General features: G+C 40.9%; 1 protein-coding gene across 6 annotated transcripts in view; it reads right to left on the bottom strand.

The window, feature by feature from the left end:
- Positions 1-24,599, bottom strand: part of ESRRG (estrogen related receptor gamma) — a 484,515-nt gene that overhangs the window by 457,741 nt on the left and 2,175 nt on the right. For all 6 annotated transcript variants that reach the window (XM_053383169.1, XM_053383167.1, XM_053383178.1 and 3 more), the window contains exon 2: positions 19,945-20,075. Coding sequence is in view for 1 of the 6 variants with exons in the window: in XM_053383175.1 (XP_053239150.1) it covers positions 19,945-19,946 (2 nt within the window). In the remaining 5 variants the exon portion in view is untranslated. The remainder of the gene's footprint in view (positions 1-19,944; positions 20,076-24,599) is intronic.

Raw genomic sequence — 24,599 nt, 5'->3', positions numbered from 1 at the left:
GGAATGTCACCATGTTCATCAAATTTAGATTGTGAGATCTTAAACCATAATAAACTTTAAAAGGGGTGGGAAAGAGAGAAATTAAATTCTTTCATTTTTTGAAATGTTCTAGGATTATAGTTCCTGTTTTTAGAAAAAGCAGAAAATTCACTGCAGGCCTAAGCTGCTGCTTTCTGTAATAGGATGTTTACTATCTGACATCAAGCTGCTGTTGGGAATGCCTGATTACAGCACAGAGAAACCTTAAGCACTGCTAACTATAACATTAATGGGGAATACATGATTCAGTTATGTGGCTGAGAATTCTTTTAACGGGGGTATATAAACCGAGGAGAGAGATAGAGAGAAACTTTAGGTCCTGCTGGTGGGACTTAAAACAAAATGTTGTAGTGTGGGGTGCTCCTGTTCAAGATGTCAGCCAGCCATGCCCTTTCCAATGGCACTCTATTCCACCCTACACACTTCCTATTTTCCCTCTCTCAATGTAGGCAGTAGTCTGTGTCCACAAAACATGATCAATCTTCATTAAGCTGTTTCGTGGTTCTTCCCATGCCTTTCAGGATTCTTTCCCTAAAAAAAATAAATCTTGTTGTTGTCTGGTAAACCTTGGGGTTCCCCTAAGCCTGGTGACTTAAATGTAATAAAACATGTTTCTTCTGCTGTACTTTAAATGGCAGAAAAGTGAACACTTCTATTTTTTTAAAAAACAAAATACAGATAAATATTAAATAATAAGCAGGCTTCATAAAGATGCAATGAAAGACTAGTAAGGGCATTCTTATGCTTATCATTCATTATCCAATTATTTGAAAATAAAATGTTACGTAAAGGAGTGTTAATGTGTAATTAATCTCTGTTTATATGATCTTGGTAATATTCCCCCAGAACTATAATGTTGGGGGTTCTAATCTATGCTGAATGGAAAACTAGGATGTATTCATGTTTATTCTAGACTGGCAAGAAATGCTTGTCAATGTAACAGGAAATGCAGAAACAGATTCCCATATCACAGCAACTCAAGAGTAGTGCTGTGAATGCACATAGATGCACATTGCACCACTTCTATGGATCCCTTTTAGTTGAGCCATCTAATTTCAGGGGTGTGGGGTAGTTTACAGCAGCATTCCAAAGTGCAGGTTTTTTTCTTCCCCCTATAGGAATGAATGGTAGCCATAAAAAAACACACACCAAGTTAGTAAATAAATGAATGTTCTCCCTAAATACTATTTTTGCCTGGGAGAGCAAGTAGAGCAAGTTATGATCCTCTCGGCAGTCTTTCCAGTTGAAAACCGTTATTTTCCCCCATAGAACTCAATTGTATGAGCACATTGTTTTATATCAGTGTGTGTGTGTCTTTAAAAGCACATTTGTCTCACCTTTACACACTATAATTTTAGAACTTTTATTAGGCCAGCCAAAATATGAGATGACAATGTGCATGCTTTCAAGCCTGCACACTTCTGTGATTTTCTGGTTGGCCTAATAAAAATATTGCCCTACTATGCTTTGATTTTTCTTATGGACCAAGGCCACTAGCATAAGGTGTACAACTACACACATAACTTATGAAGTGGCCTGCATTCCTTGATTTTCTTTACTATAAATATTATTTGATCCATCTAAACTAAAGGAGAATGAAGAACATGGGGGAGGGGAACAAAACCTAGCCAGCTAGCTTCCTCCCTTTCTTGACTGAATGTAAGTTTAAGATTGGTTTTGCTATCTATGTACAAGTAGAAGACAAGAGGAACGTTCATCTGCTTTGTCCTGGCTGGTCTTGCCTTCAGTCACCAGGGTAAGGAGGATTTCCCATGTGCTTATAGGCTGACCTGTCTCTGAGAGAGAATTCATACATCACACAAAAATAAATGTGAAGACCTGCTTCTCTGCTTCTCTGAAGAAAGCCTTCAGATCCTTCCATTACTTTTCTTAATACCTGCAATATTCAATTTACACTCATCCTAATTATATTTTGACATGATACATTATAAAACGTTCCAGTCTGCTGGATACATGATGCATTTTTAATTTTTTTTTAAACTTCAGCAGATCACTTTACCTGTAGTTATTTTGAGACAAACTGCAGTATTGAAAATGCTTTACAAACAGCCTTTAAAAAAACACCACACACACACAATTTATTGGATAAGTAGTGAAATGCTTAGAAAAATAAAATATTAGAGGAATGTAAGCATGTTTATATTATGAGGACAAAACACAGTGAAAACAAGGCACTGCAGATTTTAACTTGATTACCAGTCCATAATCAAAGGATAAGGAGTTGACCTTGGCATACTGTCTCAAGGTAACGGTGATACACACACAAACACAAATGTACACAGACACACATACACATTCAGGTACTTTCTAACACAGAATAGACTTTAATTTCTTAAAGGGTCTGTTTAGCACATATTTTTGTATGTAAATTATATTACCAAACCCAGGTATAAACCAGACAATTAACCACTTATAGAATCATATAATTATAGAGTTGAAAGGGACCTTGGAGGTCATCTACTCCAATACACAACAGTTCTATGTTGAAGCCATTATTACCAGTATGTCATCAAAACAGTTAATGTTGCTCTATGGATACTTCACGTATTTTATATTACTGACATGTTAGGGAAATTGGTCTTATATTTGTTGCCAATATCATTTGAACAGATATGTCGATGCATACTAATCACCTTATTGCACAGTTCTTTTTTATATACTCCTTTTCTAAATAACTTGTTTTGTATCCACATTTGTATAAATGTGTGTTAGATAACTGAATTAAATCAGCATTGTCATTCACTTTAAGGTGAGTCCTCTTTTTTTGCAGAATGATAGGAAATCTTAATTTTTATTTTGATATTTGTATATTCCCACTCATTATTCTCTGTTATATATGTCTATGGAATTTCAATATTTTGAATTGACTCCTGTGTTGCTGTGGGCAAAATTCCAGTCATGGGATGCTCCTCTAAATAACTGTTATAGAGGGTTGACGGACCCAACTGTGTTGGGATGGAATGTGGGGGCTGCATGGGGGAATTAGCCAAAATTGCCTTCTGCCAACAGGAACTTCCACTACCTTGAAAGCCCTTTCAGAAATGGAAGGACACTTGGGATCCAAGCCTTTGATTAAAAAAATCAACACAAACTGAACCTAGAGGATATAGCCACAATTTACATGTATGGACCAAATATTGTTATATAATTCCACAGTTCAAAGCCAACTACTTACATTACAAATTGATCCCCAAACCTTCATGACTTCTCACCAAATATCCTTCTTTGAAACTCCCCTGTTAATGTTGCTCCTTGCACAACCCCAAATTAAGAAGTTATATTTGCCTCAAATTCTCTTCTTTCAGAATCAAGCTGATTTAGAAAGCTAGATGCATATTGCAAAAATCAGCACCAAAAATCTTTATCCTTGTGCTCAGTGGCGTAGCGTGGGGGGTGCAGGGGGGGCCGGCCGCACCGGGCGCAACATCTGGGGGGGCGCGCTCGCTGCCTCCGGAGTCTCCGAAGAGCCTTGGGCGCAGGCTGTAGCACCAGGCCAAGAAGCCGAAGCTGAAGAGCCCGCTGAGTGCCGCGCCCAGGCAGAGCGCGCCAGGAGGCACCACCGCCAGGGCCCGGCGGCAGCCGCAGCACCTCGCCACCATTCCGCCGCCAGACTTGCTCGCACAGGCACGGCCGCCCGCCGCTGCCGCTGCTGCCTCTGGCGGCAGACACGTGGAGAGAAACAGCGGCAGCCGAGCGGGAGACTCTCCCTTTCTCACTGCAACGCTCCGGGGAGGGGGCGAGGGAGAGAGTCAGGTGGGAACACGCACGTGCCCCCCAAGCCGCATCTTCGCAGGGGTTGGGGGCAAAGCCGCCGGGTATTTGCGCCCCAAATTGGGGCGACCGCAAAAAGCCACCCTGCCAGCAGCAAGCTTCAAGGCCAAAGGCTCCCTTCGAGGAAGCTGCGATCCTCTTTCCAATTAAGTCCCCCCCCCAGCTCAGTTCAGTGGGAGGTGGATTTCCCGGGTCTCTTGTCCCTTAGAGGGCGCCTCTCATCATCCCGCCATTCTGAGAGCAGGGAGGGCGCCTCTCAGGAGACTTTCTCCCGCATTTGCTTTCCCGCTGGATCTGCAACTCTTCTGGTGAGCGAGGTTTAAACCAGAGGCAGGCGCTCCTTCTTGGACGGATGCCTGGAAGAAAAAGACCCCGCGGTCTCTTCCTTTCCTTCCCCTGCAGAGACCAGCCACGTCCCTCAGCCGAGGCCGCCTTGCTTCTCAAAAGAGCCGGTCTACTACAGTTCGTGGCTGCATGGGAGAGCGCTGCTTTCCTTGCAAAAGGCCCCCAGGTTGAGTCGCCGGCACCTCCAGCTATGAGAGGATGGGAGCAGTGGCGTAGCGTGGGGGGTGCAGGGGGGTCGGCCGCACCTGGCGCAACATCTGGGGGGCACCTGGCGCAACATCTGGGTTAGGGGGCGCAAATCCATGGGTTAGGGGGCGCAAATTACTTGCCTTGCCCCGGGTGCTGACAACCCACGCTACGCCACTGCTTGTGCTAAAGATTGAACATGCAAAGTGTGATTCTGGAAAAAATAATCAACTTAAAAAGGGAAATGTCTCCTGTCACAAATTGATTTTCATTGTAAGACTGAAGTAATAAGCTTTAACTGACTCTTCTTATAGAGAATATTGTAAGAATTAGATAATAATTGAACAAGAGAGTTACATAACATTTCAAAGGTTCTCCCAAACCATACATTGCATTGATTTTCTTGAAACATCATTATGCAATTTGACCAATGTATCATGCAGTCTTTTATCTTAACCAGAATATCTAGTTTTATGGCAGAAAGGAGCCTCAGCTCTGGTATCAGTTCATATCTCCATGAAAGAGAACTATGGTTTGTCAAATGAGCCTTCAGGTATTCTCTCCAAAAATTACTCTAACTTTATTATTTAACTCTTCCAGTCTATCTTGTAACTTCAATGACCAGTTCTTGTTTCATTCTAACACATATTCACTTTAACCTTCATTTCTTCTTGTATTTTGTCATGATTAGCATTATTTTTCCCAATAATTTTTATTTCTTAACTTTTTATTTTCTCTGCTACATTTCTATCCTATTTGTTTATCAGTATTTTGAAGCTATTCCAGTCCATTAATCCGAAAAAATAAATATTTTATCTTTCAAGAGTTAAAATAGAACTAGACTCATGTATGTATTTTGATTCAGATTTCTGACTGAATTTAGTTGCAAAATGAACTAAATTGGGAGGTATTGTTTTTATACCTTTCATCATCTCCCAGCTGAACCAGATACAAACAAATCAATTAATCATTCCTCCACAAACTATAAATCAGTAGTTATCAACTAGTCAGTTGAATAATCAATATCAGTAAAACAAACCTTCAACTTTGATTTAAGCATGGAAGCATTGAAAATTATATCTAATGATCTAATGATCAGTTGTAGAAGATTTTAAAAGGCCATTCAAAGGTGTCACATTATTACAAGATGAAACCATCACAAAGCACAAGAGATAAACGTTTCCAACAAAATTTTTCAAAACACAGTCAAAATATTATCAAGCAGAACAAAAGAAAAAATTAATGCAATCTACAAACCAAACGGTTAACAAGCCAGAAATGTCATAACACAATGGCAAGGAAGGAATCAGCAGCCTGGTGACTGTATGTGACTCTGTGTATGTGCTAAAGCCACCCTGGCTCTCCTGACCACTCCTCTTCCATGTCATGTTTGTGTATGTGCATGACAGAGAGAAAAGAGCAGTGGAGAAAGAGTCATGGTGAGTCATTGGGGGGGGGACCCTTGCAATGGGTAGGGAGAACCCAGAGAGTGGGAAGGAGAGCAGGAAGTGGGGAAATGTAAATAAACAGAGCTGAAACAAGCAGAAGGAGCTGAAGCCTTGGCAAGCAATCAGTTTCAGGCTATATTAATAGAGGAGAAAAATGGGGGGAGGGAACTGAGTAGGGTGGAGAGATAGGCTGTCCTGCAAAATGTCAATCATTTTTGCACCACATCACGCTTCCCACTAGTACACCATCTCCAACATTCCCATGGGAATGTGGAAAGGTTCTTCACTCCTTCCCTAACACCTCAAGCAACCACAATCACTTCAAGTCAGAAGCCAAACTAACATCTCTTCCATTCTCTTCTCCCAAAATGTGTGAAATCTAGTAAATTTAAATGCATTATGAATGGAACTTTTTTTAAAAAAATGTTGCAGCATGAAGTGCTCCTGTTCAGACTAGGGTTCCAGCCTGCTATGCCCTCTTTTGGCTACTGTATTCCACTCATGCCTCCTCAGTTTTATCTCCTAGTCCCTTAAAAAATTCATATTGCATTGTGTAGCCATTAGGTAAGTTCAGTCCTGTTTTGGTTCTCCCTCCCTTTAGAGGTTTTTATCTAAAGTTTTTGTACTTGTGCAAACCTTGAGGTTCTCCTAAGATTGAAGATACCTTCCTCTTGTGTGCTTATGGTGCTGTTTTGGCTACATAAGAAATCACACATGGAGAATTAGTTTGCTATTAGTATATGAAACTGACACAACAGTAAACATCAGTCATAGGGTTTTTAATCAATAGGTCTGTGACTAAAGGGATTGGTTGTCTACCAGCTCCTTCCAATCCTTGAAAGACCACACTAGCAAATTTAATGCCACAGAAGATTTAACTGGGATTCAAGATGACCAGATTGGAGAATTAGGCCAAAACTAACAATGAATTTCAAAAGGGACAAATGTCATGTTCTACACTTAAGGCAGGAATAATCAGCTGCCCAAATATAAGATGGGGGACACCTGGAATGACAGTAGTACATGTGAAAATAATCTAGGGGTCTTAGTAGCCACTGTTTGATGCAGCAGCAAAAGAAGCTAATGCTATTCTATGCTGCATCATCAGAAGTATAGTGTACCAAACAAGGGAATTAACAGTACTGTTCTGTTCTACCTTGGTCAGCCCACACCTGGAGTACTGTGTGCAGTTCTGGGTGCCACAATTTAATAAGGATATTGACAAGCTGGAATGTGTACAGGGGAGAGCAACCTAGATGATCAAGGGTGTGGAACCAAGCTTTAAGAGGAATTGTTGAGGAAGTTTGATATATTTAGCCTGGAAATGAGGAGTCTGAGAAGAGATATGACAGCTGCCTTTAAATATCTAAAGCAGAGCTTTCCAGACTTTTCATGTTGGTGACACACTTTTTAGAAATGCATCATTTCACAACACAGTAATTCAGTTTTACTAGCAAACTGGGGGTTAAACTAACCACTTTCCAGCCCTGGAAGAAGCATGGGGAGTGTTCACATGACACACCTACACACTGCAGCCGACACACTAACATGTCGCAACACACAATTTGAAAAGATCTGATCTAAAGTGCTGTCACATGGAAGATGGAGCAAGCTTGCTTTCTCATGCTACAGATGCTAGGACCCGAACTAATGGCTTCAAGTTACAAGAACAGAGATTATGACTAAACATCAGGGAGAACTTTCTGACAACAAGAGCTGTTCAACAGTGAAACGGGCTCCCTCGGAAGGTGGTGGACTCGCCTTTCTTGGAGCAGAGGTCTAGATGGCCATCTGTCATGGATGCTTTAGTTGAAACTCCTGTATTGTAGGGGGTTAGGCTAGATGACTCTTGGGGTCCCTTCCAACTGTACAATTCTATGATTCTGTGACTAGTGCTGGCTGGGAGAAATGCACCTGGAGAAATGCAGCCTGATGAGCAGCCAGAAGGTTGTTTGTTCCCAGAGAGCAACTGTAAGAACTTTGTCACAGCTGCAGCTGAATTCAAGGAGAAGCCCACTGTGTTGGCAATTCATTAGTAGGTGGCAGTTGTGTTGTGGTGAGAGCACAAATACTACTCATGGATGTATAGAGTGTGAGATGTGGTGTGCCTTGGGTTTTTATATATTATTCTTATTGAATTATTGTACTGTACTTCTGTGTTTGTATTTGTTGTAGTTACTGCATTGTATTATATTAATCTTTGCACCACTTTGGGGGGCCTTGGCCAAAAAGCGGTATTGAAATAAACTTATGATGATGAAGAACTTAATTGGAGAAAGCTAAGTTGCCAGTTCACAAGCTAGCAAATCCATGAATTAGTAGAAGACCAGCAGGGAAATGAATATTATAAATTTTGTTATATTTCTCATTTTCAGATTTTCCTACTAGAAGAAAACTAAAGATCAACAAGAACTGCACCAAGTGGGCCAACACCTCAATCCAACAACAGCAAGTCATGCAGTAAAAGAAGCTGGGATCCTGGAATATTTCTAATCAGCTGTTTGGAGGGCAAGGGGGAGCAGTGAGATTGGATGCTCTAATAGAGGGTAGGATTACCAGGGTTCACACATGCAGCTTCAGGTGTGATCGGTGGCTGTTTGCATGCACAATTGCCCACACAGGGAGGGATATACACAGAGAAGCCTGTTAAAGAAGATAAGCAGCCTAGCTGCATTAGGTGCAAGTATCTATGTTATTTATAAACTGTTATAGGAGTATTGGTAAAGTGTATGGAACTTGGCTTTCCTACAATGTTCAGCCAGCTGCTTCATAGTAACTAATAATGACATCCAGTTGCTGTTGTTTTGAAAAGTTATAAAATGTATATTTTCTGTTTATTAGTATTTGTTTATGGTTTATGGTTGCCATATGACCAGGTTGGCTGGCTTTTCATAGATTTGAGACTGGCCATTCAATGCTCATCTCAGATACTAGCTAATGCAGCTTTTCAGTTTTCATAACTGTTTATATCTGTATCTATAACCACATATACAAATATATCTATGCATACAGATATATAGTTTGTATTCCTTGCAGAAATGTGCACACATGTGCATGTAGCATTCTGGGCAATTTAGAGAAGAACAAATCATCTCCCCACCTTCCACTGTTACAGCTGCTGAGAAAATAGGGGTCATCTCAGATATGATTGACATGGAAGCAACAATATTCATAGAGATAGGAAAATGCTTTAGAGTCAGAACAATGCTATTGCTTTTTACCTCCCTTAGCTGGAAATGGTGGCTGCCCAGAAAAAAGAGTTTAGAAATCGAGAATTTTAGAGTAGTTGGGTAGCAATTCTGGGTGGTTTATCCACCAAGAAGCAAAACATTCCAAAAAGACAAGAATTTAGGCTTTTTTCTAGCTCAACTCTTACTTCATGTGAATAAATATGGTTTTTAAAGCTTTTTAAACATATAGAAATTACTCTGTATGGCCAATACAAGATAAAAACTAGGTATCTGGGCTAGCTAATGGCTAAAGTGATAAGCCCAGAATCTGAATGGATTTCCCCAAGTCTGGTGCTTTCCAGATGTTTTGGACTACAACTCCCATCTGCTTCAGCCAGTATAATCAGACATGATGGGACTTGTAGTCCAAAACCTCAGTAGGGCACCCAATTGGGGAAGGGTGATTTAGGCAAACCTCAATAAACTGTAGTTCATATGGCAACCCTCAAGGTGTGACTATAAACAAATACCAAGATAAAAGGTTCTTTTCGTGAGCATTGACTAAGTTATACATCAGAGGAAGGGGGAGAAGGAGGAAGGAAGGCACAAGCCTGAAACTCAACTCTGTCTTGCACACCAGCCACAATAAACAATGGTTTATCACTACAAAAATTAACTTAGCCTCTCGTGGCTCAAGCACTCATCTCTCGCCTCCTCCTCCTCCACTCATACCACCAGGAGAATAAGTTCAGAAGCTTTTATTCTGCTTTAAACATAGTTTACCATCATGTCCAAAATCAGACAAACTGTTTGGCCTTAACTATGTTTAGCTGAAAGAAGTCAACATATGTCTATGAATTATGAAGCTATTTTGTTTCAGCGAACTATGGTTCAGATCAGGCATAGGCAAACTCAGCCCTCCAGTGGTCAGGGATGATGGGAGTTGTAGTCCCAAAACATCTGGAGGGCTGAGTTTGCCTACATCAGGTTAACATTTATAATAGTTTAGGGTTCAGGTGTAATGCTAAACTACGTTGCAAGCTCTTCACAGCCATATGAGCTTCTTTCATCCCTATAATGATAAAACATTGTCTGAATTGGGCCAGTATGTGGCCCTCATCATTCTCAGGAAGCATTTTACACACCACTCTTAATTCATGCAGGAAGCAAGCCCATGATTGGCCCTGCTTTTCTCCCTTCTAGTCCTGAACTACTGCTTTTAGCTGACCATCAAGCTGATGGGAAGTGTCTAGCTAAAATGTTGCTGTCTGGATAAAAGCAATGTGGTCATCCACCTCACTTTCTCTGTGATGATGTCAGGTGTTGCCACTGACAGGCAGCAGACAGCAGGATGAGGTAATTTTGACTGCTTCCTGGAGGAGGCACAACACAGTGGAAGCCAAGGTATGAGCTTTATGTATATGATTTTTCCTACAGATTAAAATGATAGAAGTTTTTTTAAAAATTCAGCAACAAATATATTATGCTATACACAGCAAAGTGACATATATGACTTAATTTATTGTTGTCTGCTTTCTAAGTCTTATTCCTGCCTTGCTAAAGTTGGTTTATGAGTTTAGGGAGATAAAAATATTATTTGAAACCTGAACACTTATTCAAGAGTGAGCTCATACTTTGAATGCCTAGCCAGAAATGGAATGGACACACTCGTCAGAATTAATTATCATGTATTTGATTTAACTGGCCCTTCAATTAGATTGTAAGAAAAATTAATTCATGATCCTAAGCAAATTTACTCAGATAATAAGCCTCACCAAGTTTAATGGTACTTAGTCTGTAGTAATATGCTTAGGACTACAGCAATACAGTGCGATTGTATGCATGATGACATTTCACCCCAGTCCCTGGATATCCTCAACCAGTTGTTTCATGCAGGTGTTCCAAAGAATGGAGGCCAGGACCTGTGTCCAGCCCACCCCCCACCCCCCCGCAAAGCTGTCACTAGAGCAATAAGAAATTCCCAAGCCTTCTAGAAACAACATTCCAGATAGGTCAGCTTCTAGCTGAAATTGTTAATCCCACCACAGCTACCTTTTTGCCGCACATTTGCTTTATTTGTATGTTATAAAATAGAATAACTGGGCTGAAGATTTCTCATCCTGAGCTGACTGGAAGCTTTATTTATCATGCTTAAAAATAATACTAAAGAAACAAATGGAATTCATTTGAAAGTTCTTGTTGCTGCTTGTTTGCTAGTGACTCATATCCACATTGTTCTCTACTAACGTTTCTGATCTGTAGAAATGAATAGAATGGTTCCAATGTGAAAATCACGCCTGAGACCAAATGGTATGTTGAGCTTCTAAAAGTCTTTTTTGTATGAGAGATAAGATACAGAAGTTCTCACATAAAAATAAAGCCCTTATTAGAAAAAAAAAACTAAGCAATTCTGCATGTATTTTATTTATTTCTTCTGTGTTTGGGAGTTCTTACTTCAAATTAGGCATCCAAAATCATTTATCATGCAAATTGGAGGAGGATTATTTGTGTCTTAAGAAATTTGGATATAAATTTGTCCTTAAAAATATATTTCATATATATTTTTTCTTTTTTCAATGTTTCTTGGACAATTTTATTGTATAGCATAATTGTATATCTCATTGTTTCCACTAAACAATCTTCAGACATAAGTTTTATAATTACACATACCTTAAAGGTGTATCATTCATATATATATATATATATATATATGCATGCATGAAAGCATATATATATATATATATATATATATATATATGCATGCATGAAAGCATATATATATATATATATATATATATATATATATGCATGCATGAAAGCATGGTGAAATTATGAAAGTTTATACTTTAAAAAATAAATTATTATGTTTTATGCTACAATATAGTATATTTATTATTTTATTTATTTAATCATTTAATCCTACACTTCAAACAAGGAGTTCACACAAGGCTATCTGCTCTTCTTATTTTTATCCTCACAACTCTTGAGGTAGGCTAGGCTGAGAGATAGTTAAGTATAGGTTACCCACTGACCTTCATGACTGAGCGGCACTTTGTACCCCAGCCTTCCCAGTCCAACATAGTCCAATGCTCTACCACACTACTTCTCAATATATCTCAGAGTATATAATACTAAAATTGTTTAAAATACAGTGGTACCTCTGGATGCGAACGGGATCTGTTCTGGAGCCCCGTTCGCATCCTGAAGCGAACGCAACCCGTGTCTGCGTGTTTGTGCGCAGGTCGCGATTCACCGCTTCTGCGCATGTGCATGACGTCATTTTGACCATCTGCGCATGTGTGAGCGGTGAAACCCGGAAGTAATGCACTCTGTTACTTCCGGGTCACCGCAGCGTGCAACCCAAAAATACTCATCCCGAAGCTACTTCAACCCAAGGTATGACTGTACTGCAGTCTTGGTTTGGAGGAAGGAGAGCAGAGCAAAAATAAGAAATTTCCCTCTCTTTATGCCCTGTTTCTGAATTTCCCACCCACATGCTGTTACTTGAGGTTTGTGCATTGTGAATTTACCTGGACTTTGTCACACGCTCCCTCCCCCTCCTTCATTCTAAAAACATATTGTCTGATTTGGTCATGTTTTCTCTAATAAAATCTGCAGTGATTGTGAACACTTGGCTGCATCTTTTCAAACATATCCTCCTGTCAAACCAGCCATCACCTCAACATTTTATGTATTTTTCTTATCAATTCCTTGCCTAACCTTCCCTGCCATTGTTTTCCTCTCTGTGCATGATAAGGGTGAGTGTTTTCCTATAATGTTTCTAATACTTTCTGATGGAACAATTTCAATCGGTTTTCATGCCTGGAAGTGCAGAAACAGTGCTGGTCACCCTAATGAATGACCTATGCTGGAGGAAAGACCAAGAGAGTACAACAGTTCCCATTTTTCAGACCCCATGAATTTCAAGATGTGAACAAATGTGTCCTTCTGGAAAAGCTCTGAGTTGGGAGTTAGACATTCTAACCTATGTGTAATATTGTTTCCAGAAGGTGATGCTTGGGAACTTATTCTTGCTATCATAGCATTTTTGCTGGGGGCCCCACAGGTCCTGACTTCTATGCTTTTGAACACCTGCATGAAACAACCTGGCTGAAGATATCCCGGGATCTAGTGTTAAATGTCATCAATATACTGATTACTTCCAACTCTACTTCTCCTTTACATCTGAGTCAAGTAAGGTAGTAGAAGTGCTGAATCAGTGTCTGGAATCAGTAATAGGCTGGATTAGGGCCAATAAACTGAAGCTCAGTCTTGGCATGATAGTGGTTCTGTGGGCAGGTGGTTTACCTGCTTCAGGTAAAGATGTCTGACCTGTTATGGATGGGATGACACTCTTGCTAAAGGATAAGCTTTGCATTTCAGGAGAAGATGCTGATAATGAGGGTCCCAAGCATTCCACCCACTTAAAAAGCCCCACTGGTTCCTAGTTCCTAGTTGAATGTTCTGAGCACATTCAAATTGTTGGTGCTTACCTTTAAAGTCCTACGCTACTTGGAAGCAGGAAGGAATGCCTGCCCCTGCATCAAACTACCCAAGAGCATTAAGGTGATCTTTGGAAGCACTCCAAAGATCGTATAGCATCTAGATCAAGTATAGCATCTAGTATAGCATCCAGATCAAGCATCTAGTATAGCATCTAGATAGTATAGCATCTAGATCAAGGGAAGTAATAGTGCCACTGTATTCTGCTCTGGTCAGACCTCACCTGGAGTACTGTGTCCAGTTCTGGGCACCACAGTTCAAGAAGGACACTGACAATCTGGAATGTGTCCAGAAGAGGGCAACCAAAATGGTCAAAGGCCTGGAAACGATGCCTTATGAGGAACGGCTAAGGGAGCTGGGCATGTTTAGCCTGGAGAAGAGGAGGTTAAGGGGTGGTATGATAGCCATGTTCAAATATATAAAAGGATGTCACATAGAGGAGGGAGAAAGGTTGTTTTCTGCTGCTCCAGAGAAGCGGACACGGAGCAATGGATCCAAAATACAAGAAAGAAGATTCCACCTAAACATTAGGAAGAACTTCCTGACAGTAAGAGCTGTTCGACAGTGGAATTTGCTGCCAAGGAGTGTGGTGGAATCTCCTTCTTTGGAGGTCTTTAAGCAGAGACTTGACAACCATATGTCAGGAGTGCTCTGATGGTGTTTCCTGCTTGGCAGGGGGTTGGACTCGATGGCCCTTGTGGTCTCTTCCAACTCTATGATTCTATGATTCCTCAATATGCCCCAAACAGAGGCAGATTTAGGGCAACACAACCGATTCCCCTGCACAGGGCACCAAGCCGAAGGGGGTGCCAAAGGCCATCACAACTATGGCATAGTACATGCACAGAAGGGAAGGTGAGAGGTGAGAGGGAGCCAATTTTTGACCTCTCACAGGGTACTGATGGAATTTGAAAGACCAAAGTCCGCCCCTGCCCCAAAATTGAAGTAAGGTCAGTGGTGACAAGGGAAAAGGCCTACTCAGTTGTAGTCCTTCCTGTCCATGGGATTCTCTACCTAGGGAACTTTGCTGGGCTTCTACATTGCTGTTGTTCATGTGTGTCTGCATGTGAGTGTGCCAGGTGAAGACTTTTTATTTTATTTTCGCAGACGTTTAAAATGGTTTAGCTGCTGCTTTTAACTACTCTTTCACTGAGAGTGGTGGGTAGTTTCCAGCCCTCAGGCCTAGTTAAGCCCACCAGGACTGTTCATTTGGCCATTTCAGCCAAGCCATGCCCATCTGCCCTACAGATAAAGACATGGCTGGATCAGATGAGTTTCTGCAGACACTGTGTATCAGCTGATTGTTGGCCTTTGCAAACCACTTTGGGCAGAAACGTTGTGATATCAGGTGAGTGACAAACACACAGCCTATTGGAAGCTTGCAATCAGGACCTGACTACAGTAGTACTCTCCCTATCAGCAGCTGGCATTCAGAGGTTTGTATCCTTTCATGGTCTTATAGTGTATGATTTTTTTCTAATCCTCTTCTAAAGCCATTCAAGGTAATGGTCATCACTACATCTTGTGAGAGTGAATTCCATAGTTTAACTGTCTGCTGCTTGAAGAAGAATTTTCTTCTGTCTGTCCTGATTCTTCCAACATTTGGCTGCATTGGATGGTCACAGCTTCTAGTATTATGAGAGAGGGAGAAAAGCATCTCTCTATCCAGTTTATCCACTCTTATCTGCTATGCCTCTATCATGCCCACACTTTTCATACTTGTTGGAATTGTCTGCGTTGGTGCCTTCAGTATTTTACCTTTAAGAAACTCCCATCCAACTTGGGATCTTTTTTTATTCGAGTATTCCTGACTATGGGATTTCACCCACTAGTTCCTTAAAAAGTGAAAACTTACTATGCCAATAAAGTCGGAATGAATTAATGAATGAATAAGTGAAAACTTATTAAGATCCTCACCTATTGACACAATCTTCAACATGGCTACTCAAAATTAACTTGTGTTGAGTTCATAACCCATTACACACTTATCTGGAAATAAGTCACACTGAGTTCAAAAGGACTTCCTTCTGAATAGAAATGTATAGGATTGTGCTGCAAGTCACACTTAATTCTTTTAGACTGTAATCCATAAGTCTTGCAAGCAGCTACACAAGAATGAAACTTTAAAATAGTTCATTAAAATAGTCCTGGGTTTAAAATATATTTTCCTGTTTCCTGTTTTGCTTATTTTATTGTGTATTTTTTTTCTTTCACTTTGTTTAAGATTAGGCAGAGAGAACTGATTTCTTTAGGTAATACTAATCTTTAATGCCTTTTGTAAAGCAGGCTCCAAATACACAAGGCATCCTAAGAAGCCTTTCTAAATTCTGCCATGCGATATTAAGGCTTTTGAAGGGTACTAATGTGTTTGTGTGTGGGTTTTTTTTAAAAAGGGGCTGGGAGATGAAGAAGCAGTGAAAGTTAAGCTACATGTGACAATAGTTTTTTAATGTCATGTGTATTGTTTTAACAACTACAAATAGCAGGCACTGAGGGGCTGTGAACTGCAGCAGATTAAGGGGGGTAACCCTTTTTTAAAACTTTGGAAAACTATAAAAATGTATTTGTTTTGTTGGGAATTTTCTGACAGATAATTTTTAGACTGCACTGCTCAATGTTTTGTTTTAGTATATTGATACTAGATTTTTATTGACAGCATGTCTTTCAACTTTATTTGTGCATTTGTGCATTGTGGATATTATGCTTTTTTACTTTGCTGCTTATTTTTAAAAATCCTTAGACATTTACAATATATAAATTGATTAATTAATTAAATAAATAATTAAAAACAAATATTTCCCTCTGCCACAGACCTGATGAAGATTGTCCCTCCAAAGCTGATATTTGCATCAGGAGGAGGAACTCCCAGTGTAAGACTGAACTAAAAAGAGGTTGGTTGGGAGATTATAAAAATGGATAAGGGAGATTATGGAGTGAGTTAGAGTTGTAGATGTTATTGGGAAGGGAAAGGAATGAACTATTAAAAGCAAGTGGTGGATGCAAGACAATTGTGGAGGAATGATATGAAGAAAGGACAGGATAGAGACAGAAGAGGTGGGTGGAGGGAAAGGAATAAATGTAAAATAAACACTATCCTTCCTCTTAATTATAAAGCTAAGAATCTGAAGCTGGGATCCCCTTGTGCATATTAAAGGTCATTTGCTCATCGCACAAATATCTGCTTTAATAAAAATAAGAAGGACTGATGCATGTTCACTTGGAAGACTGCACTAATAAGTGTTCAGTTTCATATATTAACAAATCATTGGAGATACAACACTTCTGCATATACTCACATTGCCCAATGTCACCTCAAATGCAATGCTTTTCAATGAAAGCACCACACATTCATCAGTGAGTCATCAAGCTCTGAATCATCACAATATGAGAAATAAAAAAGGATGTGAACCAATGCTATGGATTGTTTGCATTTGCTTTTACCTAATTTGAATGTGTTTTGGAATGTCCTAGTTCTCCCACAGTGGATTTGAACCTCACGGGGCAGAGTACAATATTAGCAATGGATGCTTCTGCTCGAAAGGATAGTGGAAAAGTGGTTGTGATCATGAAAAGCAATAATTCATATAAATAAGTGGAAAATAACAGTAAATAGAGCCCAGGTTAGAGCAAGAGAACACTGCTTTGTGATCTTATTTTCCAATAAAATGGATAACTATCTTCATACACACAGACAGAAATTTATCTTAAAAGTTTATAAAGAAATCATAGAATCTTAGAGTTGGAAGGGACCATTTGTGGTTGCCAGACCCCTTTAATCCAGCAAGTGTTAAAATATAAACTAAGCTAGTTTACTCATGAGGTGATTTCCTGGTGGATGAACCATTATGAGAAACAAAGGAAAGGAGCTCTGAGGGAGACGGCAAATGTGTAGGGTCCGTCCCCTAGCCCCAGCCTGCAGTTAGTTGGAAGCACAAAAGCTGGAGTTTAGAGCAGAGTTTTCAGGGATGTGACCTAGAAGTAAAGCAGGAGAGAGCACAATGTTTGATTTCCATTTGAATCCAAGGCTGTGGCTATGGGACAAACAAGAGCCTTGTTGGGTGTTAATGCTGTGAACAACTCCAATGTAGGCTTAGGTTGCATATATGTGTAAATAAAGCAACTATCTTAAAGACACCACAGTCTCTGCTGTGCCTCATTTCCAAAAGGAAACATGAACTCTGGGCAGGTGCCTTGAACCCCTGGAATGTTGCACTGCTCAGAGATTGGGGAGGCGTGCAGCAATATTATTAACAATGAGATAAACATTTTCTTGCATGTTTTGGAACGTGACATGTGGCACAAAGACAAAACCTTGACACTGCAAGACAAGAAAGATACTCAAGAATATTTTCCCACAAATCTGATACTAACACTTCCATCATGTTTGTGCAAACTTCTAGAAACAGAATAGCATGAGCTAGCATTAGGGATGAGATACAAATACACCATCAGAGTTCCTAAGCACGTCAAACTAGGATGTTCTAGTTACCTGAGCATATTAATGTTCTGCTGCTAAATATGGGGTAACTGACAATTGTGAGCTTTTGGGATTCATAGGTAGGGGTTGTTTAGGAAAAACCCTCAAACTTTGCTTTTTCAAAAGTGGTCAAAAAGACATTTTCTCTCCCCACTTCCTTGTGATTTTCTGGCCTGTACATCACTGTTTTGGGAGGGCATTCTATACATTTTCTTTCTTTCCCTTTTTCTTGAGTGTGAGGAATTGAGAAGGTGAGAAGGAAGACAAAAGTGAGGAGGAATGAAAAGTTCACAACTGGGTGTGGGTGTGGGTGTGCTTGCCATTCTGCCTCCTCCAACTTAATGCAAGAGCTGTTCTCTAGGAGGTCCTGTTTTAGCAATCATAATAAAAAGGAAGTTGAAAACATACAAAGGATGGCCCTGCCTACTTTACTTCTAAGGTGCACGTGAGACATTATCAATCACAGCAAATGCTTTCAGCCTATTGTTTGTGCAATTCATCATTAAAAACATGTCAGCCTTTGATAGAAACAAATGCATTCTTAACCAGGTTGCCTTATTTCTGGTTTGTGTGATCTGCTACCTGCCGTGTGCACCTGGCCCACTTTCAGCTGCATAGGTGACTTGCATGTGTGTGACCTGAAAAAGAGGTGAATAAAAGTCTTGCTTGCCTATGTGCCCTGGCCTGCCATCACCAATTCAACGGGTCAGTGGAAACAAGACTTCACATCTTCCCAAAGCAAGCCGGACAGACTAGGGCTTTGGAGGGGCAGCATAGAAGATAAAAGGCAACTCACTCGCTTTGCTGTCACTACTGCTCAATGAATAGGAGGCTTTACTGTCGCCTATAAATGGCCCTGGATCGAAGTCACTTTTTCCACATGAGGCAGCAAAGTTCGAGCACAGTCCCTACAAGTTCCTGCTGCTGTTTTCTGGGACTGCGCTGGCCCCTCAGCTATGTGCCTAGGCATGGCAAGCCTCCTTCCATGCCAAATGCCCACCAGTCCATCCTGGGAGCTTGGTACCAAAAAATGTACGTCCCACTAAGCTCCCCTGAACTTTGCACAGGAGAAGCATACAGAGCCACTTACTGTGGCTCTTTTACTTCCCTTCTTTTATGAATAGAGGTGACTTCCAGGGCACGATGCCTCTGCCTTTGTTAATTTCATGCCACACTAAAGTGGGAACTGAGCAAATGCAGATGCAGTCTCCTTCCAATACACACTCTGCTCCCTAGAAGACGTTTTCCTGGCAATTGACCGAGTCCAATATCAGCAACACACCTGCCTCAGTAAAAGCCTCACTTTCCGGCTCATAGAGATTTGCATTCCTCTCCAGTGTTTCCCTGGCGCACAACCCGCAATTTAACGCGTAGGCTGGATGGATGCAAGTGGCATTAGAAAGGATAAGAGCAGCAGGGGATAATGTGAGCTCCTCATGTGAAAGAGGCTATCTAGGACCCTCTGTCCCCTTTTCAGAGAAAACTCTGCCTCTTTTGCTGAATTTTTTGCCTGTCTATAGATGACATTTGGAGGCAGCTGTCCTCCAGTCACTTTTGTTGCAGAATTGCAAAGATTCCCCCTTCGAGGGCTTTTAATAATACAGAGATTGTCAACCCCTGTGTTGCTAGACCTTGGAGGGTTGGGGTTTGCTCTAAACTTCTTGGAAAGATAATAATTTGAAGGAGGGCGCACGATAATTCTGCTGACTCGGGACAAGGCGTTCGCCTAGAAAACCTTGACTCTTCTCCCTGTTTCTCCCATCCGTCCCACTGCTCTTCCCTTTCCCCTGCTTTTCCTCTCGCTCTTCCATCGCTGCTTTCAAACAGTCGAGAGATACAAATCACGACGATTCCCTCCCCTCACCCCCGCTCCCCACAATTCACGTGCAATAAGGAACTAAAAGGGAATACTAAAGAAGGAGGGAAGCCAGGAGGGAAGATAGCAGCGCAAAATGCAATCGATCGATCGAGGAAAGGTACTCACATGACTGTGGAGCGAGCGGCTTTACACGGACTCTCAGAAAGCTGAAGGTCTCCTCTCGGCCCGTTTTTGTTTGTAGCTCGTCCTCTGCGCAGCTCCCGCAGCAAAGCGATCAAAAGCTGCAACACCGGTCGCTTTGCAAAAGGGAACAAACACGGGAGGGTTTGTATTACTCCAGATTCTTGTATGTAGCCTATAAATAGCGAACTTTTAGATGGAAGCAGCTAACAAATGAGAAGAGAAGACGTAATTTTGCACGGAGCCCCCCCCCCCCCCCCGCTTTCCGGGGCAGTTGCCGGAGCTGAAAGTTGTGGGTGTATTACAGCGAAGGAACTGGGCTTGATCGTGATTATGAATGTTGAATGTGTGGGGTTTTTTGTTTTGCTAAGCTAGTGGCATTCTGCCTCCCCTTGTTGACTTCTGGTGCCTGGCAAAAATGTATCCGAATATTGCCGATATATTTAGAATAATAATGGAGATGGGAAATTTGTATAAAGGGGGACCCTATAAAGCATTAGCTTCCTCGTAGGTTGAACTTGAAATTTTGAAAGCCTGTGTTCCTTATACCTGTCATGAACCCACTGAGTGACCTTGAGCAAATCACCCTCTTTGAATCAGTCTTCCATCTGTGAAATGGGATTCACATGGCTATCTCACACGGCTGTTGAGAACACAGCAGGAGTATAGAAGTACTAATAATTGGTGAACTCACCCGCAGCTTATTTGGGATAGGAGTAGGAGAGAAGAGATGCTACTGTACAGATGACCAATATCTTCTCACTAAGTAAACTTTGGGACCACACAAGCGTAGCGTTTGTCTATTCAGCCTAGAGCCACCATTGTTATTGGGCACTATTTGGTGGAATTGCCTTAACGTCTTCTGAGGATGGGACTCCTACTATCTTTCTTCTCCTTCATTTACGTTAATAGATTCTGAAGTATTGGCGTTTTCGCGGGGGGCGGGAGCTTCCCCCTCATCAAGGCGGCCCGTGGCTCACCTCTGGGGGCCATTGATTTCCGAGAGCTGGAGGGACTGGCTCCCTGTCAGCGGCGGAGCTGCCGCTGCTAAGGATCCTGAGCCCTGCAGCTCCGAGAGGGGTTTCCTCCCCGTGACAGGTAGCTGTCAGAGCTGCCCGGGTAGGAAGTGCTGACCTGTCTAAAGAAATGCATCTGCGTCTCTGAGAATTTTCCGGACAGATGTTGCCAGTTCACTCCGCGGAGGCTTCCATCAATTTGCGCACACTGAGTGGAGTTGATGACTGTTTGGGTTTGGCAGCGGCGGGGAGTTGTGTGTGTGCGTGGATGTGTGTGTGATGCCATCAGACATCCTGTGGCACCGACTCTCTGGGAAATGTCCGCTCCTATACAACAGGGCTTCTCAAGCTCCCTCGCAGCCAGGCTGTGCCCCACAAAAACTAACGCTGGAAAGTCATGGGAAAAGATGACTTTGAGTTCGTTCCCCTTTGGGCTTTTCTCAGCTTGGCTCCTTTTAAAATCATACTTTTTATCTTTCTTTTCTTCCTGCTTCTTCCAGACTTTCTTTCTTTCTTTCTTTCTTTCTTTCTTTCTTTCTTTCTTTCTTTCTTTCTTTTCTGAAGTTTGTTTTATCTTTTCCTGTTATGTGTCTTCCTCTCTTTTTGTCTTCTCCCTTTCCAGATTTTCTCTTTGGCTTCTCAATTTTCTCTTTCTTTTAATTACTGACCTAGCTTATTTCACAGCTCCCAAGGAAAAGCATGCAAAATCACTGAGGTTTTAAGGTACATCAGTGAACATCTTACTCATTTTAGGTCAAAGGCATAATTCATTCTTTGAAAACTATGGTTCTTATATTCAAGCCGCCAACCAACGAACCTGGTTTTAAAGCGGGTGGCAAGAAACTGTGGATTAAATATAGTAAATCCATATGGGTATTGTTATTTTTTCAAAGAGACAGAAAGATGCTTACTTTGACATTAGCAACTTGGATTCCATTCAGGATTCTTAAATGATTCAAGGTCATGGTCCTGTGCACAGTTACAGGTAAGTAACTACATAGGGCTGTGACTTTAAAGTAGTTTAAAATATGAAACATGACTCCCACCTAATTGTCAAGTCTTGGAGAGAACATACACCCAGGAAATGTGGCCGTGTGCCCTCATGCACATCTGTGTATGCAACATCAAAGAAGAATATGTATGGGCATATTTAGGGTTTGCGAACCCCTTGACCCAAAATAAACATGCGTTTTTATACGTTTAAAAACCTGACCAGACATAACTTCTGTCATTATTATGTGCATTTGATGATTTATAAGCAGGAGGAACTTTAAAAGAGGAATTTTGTAAAATGTCCATTTATTTTTTACATATATATCCCCCTTCATTTTCTTTCTCTTTCAGAGAGATTTGGGGGCAAGACACTGATCATTGAATAATCCTGTTTGTATGGAACTTGTTAAATAGGATAAATAGGACATTCATCTAATTAATAAACGCTACAGTGACTCACACTGATTTACACAGGATTTAGTACACATTTTTGCATCCTTGAGAATGTGTTTTGTGCCAACACAGGGAAAGCCGGCCTTCTTCTTTACTAAACTTTTTGTTGGCCTGTAATCTGAATCTATCTATAGGACCAAGGTCAAGTAACTACTAAAACAAAAACCCCTCTTGTGTTATGAGGAAAACTGCAACTGTAACACCCTCTTCCCATTTGGGAGAAGTGGGGAGAAGAATTCCTGTTTTCTCTCTGTGAACCAAAGGACAGAGTAACATGCAGCAGTCTCCACATTAGAACAATTCACCTTTTACTTATATCTTATTTATTACATAAATAACTTAGCCTCTTTAGAACTTACTACCTTGTGTTCTTTCACTAAATAAGAATATACCCAACTTTAATGCTGCTTCTCCACCCACTACTTACCATTTGCAAGATCTGTATTAAATGTTTATAAGACCATACTGCACCTAACAGGACTTGGTTTATTTTGAATGATAAAGCTACAGCAGGTTCGTCTTGTGTGCTGCTAATCCCTGTATAGTTTAGCTTTGTAGCCCCCCCCCCCCGCGCCATGCTCTTTTCCAACTACAAGTTTAAGGGAACCTAAAAATTGATGCTTTAATACTCCAAAACTGTGTGTGTGGCTAGTGTTTAACTTGCAATAATTATGCAGAATTTCAGTTTATTCTTCATGCAGAATCCAAATTAAAACACCTCACTTGCAAATATTTTGTGATGCGATATTAGCACGCAAATGAAAGTTTAAAAGTTTTGATGCAGGCTTGTGCTAATGTTATTCTTGATAAAAGCTGGAAAATAGAGAGCACAGATTATTAACTGGAAATGGTTTGTTATTTGGGTGTGATAAAAATGAAGGAAAAGGGCAATAACTCTGGTAGAGCACATGTTTTTGCATACAGAAGGTCCCAAGTGCATCTCTAGCAAGAAGGACATGTAATGGGGGGATGGGGATGACCTCAGACTCTGGAGACCTACTGCCAGTCAGAGTAAATAATAATGGCTAGATGGACTAATGGCACAGGGAATCTACAGCCATCCAGATGTTGTTAAACTACATCTTCCATCATTCCTGATCACTGGCCATGATGGCTAGGGCTGATGGAAGTTGGAAATCAGCAATATCTGGAAGACTATGACATGTGTCCATAAGATAGGCTCGGGATGGTTGGAGTTGTGCATGCTGTTAGGCAAAGAGGAGGTTTGGAAGGGTTAAAGTAGAGAATTGCAAGAAAAAGTAGTTTAAGAAAGGGAGAAGGAAATAAAGATAGGATGGAGGAAAGACTAATGTGAGGACATGGATAGAACTGGGAATACGTTTGAGGGAACTCAGGGAGGTGTGTTATGAGGAATGAATGCAGGTTGTCCTGCCCTATGTCTGTTGAACCTGGGATTTTTTCACCTAGAATCCCTTTTATTGAAAATTAAAGGATGAAAGCCCATCAACCTAACTACCTTTATCAAGAACTATGGGCAAAGTTTAATCACATTGGCCATCACAGTTTGAAATAGCGGCATGCGTTTGTGAATGAGCCATGACAGATTTTTATATATATATCACCCAATCTCGCCTCAAACACTACTTTCAACAGAGGCAGCTGTGTAAAATTTCACTCATTCTACACAAGGTTAATACAAAATAAAACTGAAATCTAACAAAAAATACTTAGAAACACGGAGCTCACAGAGCTGTTCATGTGGGATGAAAATTTGTATATGACATAATGAATATCCCCCCCTCCCCGGCATTACCTGCCAGTTCTCAAAGCATGCTTGGCTATTTCTTCCAAGGAATGAATTTTCCATGTTTTCCATACACAGATCCATAGATCCATCCGGAACCCCTAGTAATATGGATTTACATAAAAGAGGTGCAGCCTGCTGTTATCACTAGACATAATGGCCAAACATATTGTGATGCACTTAGGGTGACTTGAGTCCAGTAAGATCTTCTGCATTGTACTATATGGGGATCTTCTGTCATGCAGAAAGGGACGGATTGTACTAGAATATGAAATAATCAAACTGGTTTCTTCTCTGAAACCAGAAACAGAAATCTATACTTTTCAAAAGTAACTGTATTGCAGAGGCAAAACTTTTCACAAGTCATCAAACTTCCAGACTCTTTCTCACACAAATTTGGACTTACATCCCCG

The sequence above is a fragment of the Podarcis raffonei genome, chromosome 3, assembly GCF_027172205.1.
Source record: "Podarcis raffonei isolate rPodRaf1 chromosome 3, rPodRaf1.pri, whole genome shotgun sequence".
Classification (NCBI taxonomy): Eukaryota; Metazoa; Chordata; class Lepidosauria; order Squamata; family Lacertidae; genus Podarcis; species Podarcis raffonei.
This window is presented reverse-complemented; position numbering and strand designations above follow the sequence as displayed.